Source organism: Meleagris gallopavo, chromosome 5 (genome assembly GCF_905368555.1).
Source record: "Meleagris gallopavo chromosome 5, MGAL_WU_HG_1.1, whole genome shotgun sequence".
NCBI lineage: Eukaryota > Metazoa > Chordata > Aves > Galliformes > Phasianidae > Meleagris > Meleagris gallopavo.
This window is the reverse complement of record NC_139408.1, coordinates 6219570-6228696: the sequence shown is the minus strand read 5'-3', so window position 1 is coordinate 6228696 and position 9127 is coordinate 6219570. Positions and strand designations below refer to the sequence as shown.

The 9127-nt window shown below is 59.8% G+C and overlaps 3 protein-coding genes across 3 annotated transcripts; 2 read left to right on the top strand and 1 right to left on the bottom strand.

Annotated features, from left to right (window-relative positions):
* Positions 1 to 3: 3 nt before the first annotated feature.
* Positions 4 to 3855, top strand: TKFC (triokinase and FMN cyclase). Its single transcript, XM_010710762.3, has 18 exons — positions 4 to 123; positions 292 to 378; positions 500 to 689; positions 767 to 877; positions 940 to 1121; positions 1192 to 1270; positions 1487 to 1576; positions 1686 to 1720; positions 1802 to 1886; positions 1958 to 2047; positions 2113 to 2229; positions 2390 to 2509; positions 2610 to 2747; positions 2955 to 3061; positions 3138 to 3241; positions 3310 to 3343; positions 3418 to 3507; positions 3608 to 3855. Exons 2-18 carry the CDS (start codon positions 373 to 375, stop codon positions 3758 to 3760), a joined length of 1731 nt encoding a protein of 576 aa, XP_010709064.1. The 5' UTR covers positions 4 to 123; positions 292 to 372; the 3' UTR covers positions 3761 to 3855.
* Positions 3856 to 4174: 319 nt separating this feature from the next.
* CYB561A3 (cytochrome b561 family member A3) lies at positions 4175 to 6609 on the bottom strand. Its single transcript, XM_010710757.4, is given in 7 exon segments — positions 4175 to 4510; positions 4661 to 4823; positions 5219 to 5373; positions 5442 to 5474; positions 5476 to 5651; positions 5716 to 5921; positions 6480 to 6609. Coding segments are annotated over 7 exon segments (819 nt in total). The 5' UTR covers positions 6542 to 6609; the 3' UTR covers positions 4175 to 4486.
* TMEM138 (transmembrane protein 138) lies at positions 6565 to 9006 on the top strand. Its single transcript, XM_010710758.3, has 5 exons — positions 6565 to 6703; positions 7248 to 7482; positions 7561 to 7732; positions 8457 to 8532; positions 8636 to 9006. The coding sequence occupies exons 2-5, from the start codon at positions 7355 to 7357 to the stop codon at positions 8746 to 8748; spliced, it is 489 nt and encodes a 162-aa protein (XP_010709060.1). The 5' UTR covers positions 6565 to 6703; positions 7248 to 7354; the 3' UTR covers positions 8749 to 9006.
* The last annotated feature ends 121 nt before the right edge of the window (positions 9007 to 9127 follow it).

Sequence of the window (9127 nt, the reverse complement as noted above, 5' to 3'; positions counted from 1 at the left end):
GGACCGCGGAGGGGCAGACGAGAGGGCCGGTGTGGGCGCGGCCCTGGTACCTCGGGGAGGGGCCTCATCTTCGGGGGGGGACACTTCCTGATGGGCCTCCATCCCAGCAGCGCCCCGCGTTGTGTAGGATTGTACCCCCCCATCTCAGCACTACCCCTCGTGTGTGGGGCTGTGGCCCGCCATCCCAGCAGTGCCCCCAAATGTGGGCTGCACCCAGCCCCGGCGGGACCCACCCACCCCACCGAGGGAGTCTGGACCTTGCCCTCCCTCACTTCCAGAGTTTGAACCTAGGTCTGAAGGCTGTGTGGGAGCTGCAGCACAGTGACAGTGGACAGTACCCCGTGTCCTCTTGGTGCCACCCACACCCCAATCATGGAGGTGAGTCTGGGGCAGCACGCAGCCCCCAACCAGCCCCCTAGCTCCCCACCCTGCTCCCCACCCATACACCCATACACCCAGCTCCCCAGCCCCCCACCCAGCCACCCCTCTGCACCTCCAGGTCCCAAAGAAGCTGGTGTGCTCGGTGGCCAGCTGTGCTGAGGATGCGCTGGCAGGACTGGTGGCATGCAACCCTGGGCTGCAACTGCTGCAGGGACACCGAGTGGCCCTACGTTCCGACCTGGCTGCCCTGCAGGGACGTGTGGCACTGCTCTCCGGAGGGGGCTCCGGACATGAGCCCGCTCATGCAGGTGAGTGCCCACGCAGGTAAGGGCCCACCCATGGCCTTGATGCCCCTTGATCCCTGAGCCACCCGTGCCTGTCGCAGGCTACATTGGGAAGGGCATGCTGAGCGGCGTGGTGGCCGGTGCCATCTTCACCTCTCCCGCTGTGGGCAGCATCCTGGCAGCCATCCGGGCAGTGACAGAGGCTGGTGCAGGTATGGTGACACTGTGGGGCATGGGGACACCATGGGGCTGTGGTATGACTTCTTGCTCGCAGTGGGGACACTCCTGATCGTGAAGAACTATACCGGGGACCGCTTGAACTTTGGGCTGGCACTGGAGCGGGCACGGGCAGAGGGCGCCGATGTGCGGATGGTGGTGGTGGGCGATGACTGCGCCTTTGCCAGCCAGAAGAAAGCTGGGCGCCGTGGGTTGTGTGGCACTGTCCTCGTGCACAAGGTGTGTGAGGATGCAATGCCCCTCGGTGGTGATATGTGGGCGTCCCTCACCCATCGATGCCTGTTTGCAGGTGGCTGGAGCCATGGCTGAGGCGGGGGCAAGCTTGGATGAGATTGTCACAAGGGTGTCAGCACTCACTAAAGCCATGGGTATGTACATGGGCCCAATCCCTATCCCCAACCCCATCTCTGTTCCTCCACAGTGCCTGATAAGAGGCACCAGCACAGGGTGAACTTCAGCACCCCACGCAACTGCAGCGTGTCTGAGACACAGTCACCCTTCTGCCTCCCCATCCAACCAACCACGTGCCCAACGCCTGCCCTGAAATCTGGCACGCATACCTTCCTGCCTTCACCTTTCTGCAGGCACTCTGGGGCTCAGCCTGTCACCATGCAGCGTGCCTGGCTCCAAGCCCACCTTCCAGCTGGCTAATGATGAGATGGAGCTGGGGCTGGGTGAGGAACTGCCCCCTCCCTGTGCCAAGCTGCTGGGGGGCATGGGTCCACGTGACCCTTGCCACAACCCCAGACATCAGCATGGGCTGATACTGCCACCCTTCTGCAGGGATCCATGGCGAGGCTGGCGTGCGCAGAATGAAAGTGAGCATCGTTCTTTCTCCCCATCCTACCTATCCTCCCCCTGTGTCTCCCCCCTGCCCTCATGCTCCCCGTGTCCCCCAGGTGATGCTAGTGGATGAGGCAGTGGAGACAATGCTGGCGCACATGACTGACCCCTCCAATGCCTCTCACCTGCCCCTGAGCCCTGGTGAGTCCCCCTGGCCCCTATGCACATCTTGTGCCACAAGTGGGGCTCTTACTCTGCTCACTGCTCTGTAGGAGCCTCCGTGGTGCTGGTGGTGAACAACCTGGGCGGTCTCTCCTGCCTGGAGCTGAGCATTGTGGCTGGTGTGGCTGTGAGCAGTCTGGGTGAGTCACTGGGGACCTCATGGGGACCTTCTGGGGACTTCCTCACATCATTCTCATTCCTGCAGAGAGGCGTGGCGTCTGTATTGCTCGGGCACTGGTGGGCTCCTTCATGACAGCGCTGGAGATGGCTGGGATCTCCCTCACCCTTCTACTGGTGGACGAGGAGCTGCTGAGGCTGATTGGTGAGCGCCTGAAACATGGGGGAGGGAGGTGGCATGGGACCATGGGAATGTGTGGGGTGGCCCAAGACACTGGCCCCTGTGGGCATGCAGCACCAGTACCTGGCTGCTAGCTGTGGTGAAGTGGGTCTATTGGACTCACTCTCCTCTCCTGCTGCTCCAGATGCTGAGACCACTGCCATGGCATGGCCTAATGTGGTCACAGGACCTGCCATCAGCCAGAGACCAGAGGTGGAAGCACCAAAGGAGAGAATGGAGACAGCAAAGCAAGTGCCCAGCACAGGTATGGGCAGCAGTAGAGTGAGAGAGGACGCTGTCACCTCCTCGTGCTTCAGTTTCCCTAGCTACTTTGAGGATGGGGGGGTGATATCTCCTCTTCTCAGGGCCTGGCATGGAACGAGTGCAGAAGGTGCTGGCACAAGTGTGCAGCACTCTGCTGGGCCTGCAGGACAAGCTCAATGAGCTGGACCGTGCAGCAGGTGATGGGGACTGTGGCCACACGCACGCCCGAGCTGCCCGAGGTGGGTGCTGGTGCCCTGGGAAGTGCCATCTGCTGGGGCACCCCTTCCAAGGACACAGTTCCCCCCATTTGCTCCTTGCTGGGTCCCCACAACTATCCCCACTCCAGGCATGGGGGAAGACCAGCTGTCCGCCAAGAGGGGCAGAGCCCCCCAGGGCAGTTGGGGTCTCTGTGGGGAGTACCCCAGCGCTTTCTCTCCACCCCACAGCCATCCAGGAATGGATGCGTGCCCAGCCCCTGCCTCCATCCCCAGCCCATCTCTTCTCTGCTCTGGCTGACCTCCTGCTGGACAAGATGGGTGGCTCCTCTGGTGTGGTGAGCCCCAGTGAAGGGAGGGGGTATGTCTCAGGACCCCCACCATCCCATCACGTGCACTGATGTGTTCTTCCAGCTATATGGACTGTTCCTGACAGCAGCAGCCCACCCACTGCACAACCGCAGCGACCTTCCAGTGTGGGCCGATGCTGTGGATGCTGGCATTGAAGCCATGCAGCGGTGAGTGCAGCAGGACCCCCTGCAACCCCCTGATTGAGACCTTGTCAAGCCCTCTGCTCCTTGTGCAGGTACGGAGGAGCGGCCCCAGGCGACAGGACAATGGTGAGTGCTGCGATGCTGAGGGACAGAGCCTCTGGTGGGGGTCCCAGTGCTCATCCCCCCACTGTGTCTCCCAGCTGGATGCACTGTATGCCGCAGCACAGGCACTGCGTGCCCTACACAGCCCTGGAGCCAACCTGCTTACAGTGCTGGCCTCTGCCGTGGAGGTACGGGTATGGAGTCCTAGGATGGGTGGCACCCAGGTGACATCTGGGGCTACCTTGTGTGTCCCAGCCATGTGCTGAGCACACCTGTGTTTCCAAGCAGAGCGCAGAGGCAGCAGCAGAGTCTACTCGGCACATGGAAGCAGGTGCAGGCAGAGCCAGCTACATCAGCTCAGCCCAGCTGCTGCAGCCTGATCCTGGGGCTGTGGCGGCAGCAGCTGTGCTACGAGCTGTGCTGGAGGGATTACAGGGCTGAGCTATATCCCTCTGCAGGTCCCCAAGGCCATGGTGGTGATGGGAAAGGTGTTGGCACACACTTCATGCCCCCAATAAACCTTTGTGGTCCCACTAGAGCATCTATTCTCAGAGAGGGACAGGATGGTGGGATCTGGGGTGTGGGAGGCAACTGGCCCTTCAGGGATGCATCCCCATTCAAAACGGAGCCATGGCGGAAGGAAACAGCTGGGCTATCCGCGTGCCTTTGCCACTGACCCGTGGCTGGGTGCTGGGTGGGGAAACCACGGGGTTCATGTGGCTGCAGGCACGGGGTCTAGAGGCTCCAGTCAAGAGACAAAACAGGAACCAGGTCTGCAGCACGAGGTGGGGAACGCATGGTGGCCCTAAGGGCTGAGGAACTGGCAGGACAGCCCCAAAGGATGCACAGGAGCACTGAGAAAGGAAGCCAGCAGTTTATTAGGTGTCCATTTACTGCTGGGTTGGTTCTACCTCCACACAAGCATCCCTACAACAGGCAAGGCATGGTGCAAAGGCTCTTGCTGTTCCAACAGAGGAGATGAAGCCAGGGCAGTCTGTCCTGGGCCAGGTCCCTTGGCACAGAGAGCTTCTCTATCAGCTCTTGACCTGACAGAGCTCTCAGGATGGCACTGCAGGGCTTTGACACAGATTGCAGTCCAGGCATGGGGGATCAGAGCCAGGATCAGATAGCCTGGGCCTGGCAGCAATAGGAGAGACCTCAGAAGTGTCAGTGCTCAGCACCAAGCAGAGGCTGTAGGGAGATATGCGTGAACCTTCAGCCCGTGGTGCCTGCCACACCCACCCTGAAGATAAGCCAGCTGGGGATGTGGGGGGCAGGGGCAGACCCCCAGCTCAGCTTCTCAAAGCCATACTGGGAGCAGCCCCACAGCAAGGCAAGTACCTGGTGAGTGTCAAGGGAGTCGGCCCCAGGGCGCTTCCAGCTGGGCTTGGCCAGGGCACACAGCACCAGCACCCCAAAGAGGATGATGAGGAGCCCCAAAATGTTTGCAAATACGGCCTCAGGGGGAAGGAGTTTGTATGGTACCGACGCTGTCCCATTCTTCCTTTGGAGGAGAATCACAGTGCACATCTCATATGATGCCCTGTGGCTGTGGGCTGGTTCCCTCTGGCCCTGGTGGCTCCATAACACTGCTCCCATGGTCACTTGTCCCAAGGGTGCTGTCTCAATCCCCTGACCCAAGATGAATGCTGCACCAGCTACAAGTGGCCAATGTATATGGCAGCATGGCTAGAGGTAACATCTGTGGAATTAAACCCTCCCAGAAAGCCTTATTGAACTGCCCAGCCTTCCTCTCAGCCCACGTAACCTATCACCCAGGAACTGTGCACCTGGTATGGGGGGAAATCACACACTTCCCTTAGCTGAGCCCACACTTAGTTTCACTCAATGCCAGTGTAATCACAGAGCCAACACACAGCCCGAATCCCCAGCACTCACAGGCTAAAGAAGAGCTTCTCGTTGATGCCTGACACACAGGAGGCCATAGAGAGCATAAGGATGGTGGAGCCGAAGAAGATGTGGATGGGCTTGTAGAGGGCGCGGAGCCAGATCGGTGCATAGGGCAGCAGGAAAGCACTGAAGCCAGCCACCCACTGTGGGGATGGGAGATGAGGAGGGGTGGCACAGGGGCAGGGATTGGGGGGTCAGGGCGTGCACTCACCTGGCAGGAGAAGAGCAGTATGGTGCCCAGTCCCTAGCCAGCTATGCAGCGAGTACATGTTGGGCGTTCCGCTTGCATTGTGGAAGTTGAAGACAGCCACCAGTCCCAGCACAGCAAGGATGAAGGCTATCAATGCTAGTGTGCTGTGCAGCATCTTCCAGGGCAGCTTGGGGCCACGCCAGGTCGGGGGTAGGCGGTACACCAGAGCCGCTGGTGGGTGACAGTGTCAGGGAGGGACAATGGGACGTTGCCCCACCCTGCATGTGCCACTCACCTGCTCCATACAGCACCACCATGCCCGTCACCATCAGCACCGGGTGCCAATTGAACATGCGGGCGCTGCCATCCCAAGCGAAGCCACCGCGCCAGTGCTGGCACCACACACTGACAAAGGCCATGCAGCCCAGCCCCAGGCTCCCCAGGAAGGCGCAGAAAGGCAGGAAAGGCAGATCCGGCATCACTGCAGCAAGGTGCAGGGACCTGTGGGAGAAAGAGGAGCTGTCAGCCTCCCTGGAGGCTCCCTGCTGCATCTGCTCAGTTGGATGCAGACACACTGGGGAGGAGCCACCCGAAAGGGGAAGCAGCTGCGGTGGGGAGGGTGGCCCCATCCAGTGGGGGCAGGCAGGCAGGAAGAAACGTTCTCTGCAGATCCCCAGCGCCTGTGACAGCAGCCCAAAACTGTCCCCAGTACCTCTAAATCCGCCCTCAGCACCTCAAAAACCACCTCCAGCACCACTCAACCTGCCCTCAGCACCATCAAACCGGCGCCCAGCACCCTCAAACTGGAGCCTAGCACCTTCAAATCCCACTCCCACTCCAAACCTGTCCTCACAACCCCGAACGTGCCCCCAGCATCCCCAAATCTGGGCCCAGCACCTCCAAAGCTGTTTCCTGCGTTGACAAAGCTGCCCCCAGCGTCCCAAACCTGCAGCCCCACAGCCCCAAGAGGTGACGGACAGGCACGGGGCCGCGCTTATTTGCCTGGGGATTTGCATCTGTCCCCAGAAATAGATATTTCCGTGTCGTAGGAAACCGCACCTCAACCCCTTCTGAGACCCGTTGGGCCCCACCTCCCCTTCGCCTTCAGCGAGCACCGCCATGTTGGACGGCGCCGCTCTAGCTACCCGCCTCGGTGGTGGTGTGGTCGCTCCCGGGGTGGAGGCCAACGCGACCAACGAGAGCTGTGGGTAGAGCGGCCCCCTCGGGCTTCCGCCCCCGCTTCCGTCTGCAGTTCCCATGGAGATAGAGAATGGCAGCCGTGGGTAAGCATTGGGCCGCGGTCAGGGCCGGAGGTGGACGAAGCGGGGAAAGCGGTACCGAGAGTGGCATGGAGACGAGATTGTGGGGCTCCGTGGCCGGGAAAAGGCCCGGGGGGAGCGCCCCTGTGGATTTCCATGGGGAGCGCAGGCCGCGAGCCGGGCTAGGCGCGGTGTGGAGTTTTGGGGGCGATTCTCAGCTTCGCTACTCTTCATGGCAGCGATACGGGCACTTCCCGTTCTCCTGGCCCCCGTGAGCTCTGGGCAAGTGCCTTACCTTGAGAGATGGGAAGGAAGGCTCTGGCTCCCTTCTCGTCCCCACACCTGTTTCCTCCAGTGTGAGCCGCCCCAAGCCGGGAGCACGCTGCCGGGGTGGGGCAATAGACAGCAATGCTGGGTAATGGCGTGCTCCAGCCCATTCCTATGGCATGGCCTGGGGAAGCCAGAGGGAGCAGTGTGCCAAATGCTGTTGGGATTTGTCATGGCTTTGACTCTGTTTTGGGTTTGCTGGCTGGCCCAGCCCTACCAAGCCAAACTCTGCTTACTTCAGGTGCCAGCTGCAGGGAGCAGCGATGCTGAGCTCCTAGCCCTGTACCATGAGTTGCCCGCAGCACTAGGGATGCTGGGGCTGAAGGCTCAAGCCTCCACCAAAGGAAGATGCTCCAGACCAGCAACTACAGCTTGGTGCTGTTCCTGCAGTTTCTGCTGCTTTTCTACGACCTGTTTGTCAATTCCTTCTCGGAGCTGCTCCGCACAGCTCCTGCTGTCCAGCTTGTCCTCTTCATGTGAGCACCAGGGTAGGAGGTCTGGGCTCTCCCACACCACTCTCTCCTCTCTCTTACTGCATCTCTCTTCTCCTGCAGCATCCAGGACATTGCCATTCTCTTCAATGTCATCATCATCTTCCTCATGTTCTTCAATACCTTTGTCTTCCAAGCTGGACTGGTCAACCTTCTCTTTCACAAGTTCAAGGGGACCATCCTACTGTCGGCAGCCTACCTGGCGCTCAGCATCTCCTTCCACGTCTGGATCATGGTAGGCTCAGGGCTGCCAGCTTCACAGCTCCCTAATCTCTTTTGTCCCTCTCCTGTGAGAGGAAGGCCATAATCTCCCACTTGTTATAGCTATTGGGCTACCTCATCTCAGCCCCAGCCTCAGCACTGTGACCTGCTTGAAAATCCGCAGGGAAAGCCTTGCACAGAAACTCACCACACCGGAGTAGTCCCTGCTGAAGGCCAGGGGACAGCAGCTCCTGCTTTATTTACCTGGGATTAATCCCCAGCAAACACCAGCACTTAGAGGCTGGATGCAGCCCCTTCTCTGCTGAAAACAAGCCCCAAGGGTCCCTGCTGTGTCCAAGCAGCTTCGTGCCCCCTTCTTCCCCATTTCAGCTCCCCATCCTGTGCCACAGTCACCATTTGTCAACAAAGCAGCCAACAGGTGCTTCCAGTATGCTCTTCAACAGGGCTTGGGGAAAGGGTCCATCCCACTGCCCCAGGGCCAGGTTTGTGGCTGAAGCTGACTCAGGGATGTTGTACCCACACCGCCACACTGTCTGGACAGGAGATTGGTGGGGATTTGCAGGGATCTAAAATCTGAAGCAAGAATAGGTTCTGACTTGCTGGCCAAATCCCCTGAGCTGCTTAACCTTTGGAGCTGGCACCAAGAGCACAACAGCCCTTGTGCGGCTAGCTCCATTCCACTGGGATCATCAGTGCCCCCAAATTAGCCCATGGGTTCTTTCTTGTTCCTATGTCAGAACCTGCGCTGGAGGGATTCCAGTCGTTTCATCTGGACAGAAGGCCTGCAGACACTATTTGTTTTCCAGCGGCTGGGTAAGGGCTCACACTTGCTGAGGCAGCAGGAACAGCTCTGTCACCTGCCTGGGGGACACCCCACAGCTTAGTCCCTGTGCCCTCACCTTCCTTATTCTCACAGCGGCTGTGCTCTACTGCTACTTCTACAAGAGGACTGCGGTGCACCTGGGTGACCCACTCTTCTACCAGGATTCGCTCTGGCTGCGCAAGGAGTTTGCTGACTTCCGTGGTTGATAGCCCCACTCCAGCTTGCTGCTCCCTCTGCAGCTCTTCGCCCTGGGGGAATGGAGCCCAGAGGCTGGAGGGTCCCAGCCCCCCAGATCCAGCCCAGCTGTATTCCTCCTCTTCCTTGTGGTGATCAGACCTTCTGCACTGGGAGCTGGCAGGGTGCTTGTGGCTGCGTGGAGGGAGGATCCATCCCGGTGTCACAGCCCCTGGTGGGATTTGGGCGTTTTTGTGAGTAGTAAGGAAATAAATTGTCTACATTTTCCAGTCTGCGTGTCCTGGGGTCTCTCCTGCTCTTTGCTTGTCACGCAGCCTTGGCCTGCTCGGTGTTCCAGAATTCAGGGTTATTCCCACTGGGCAGCACCCCCTGGAGTTCTGCAGATGCAAC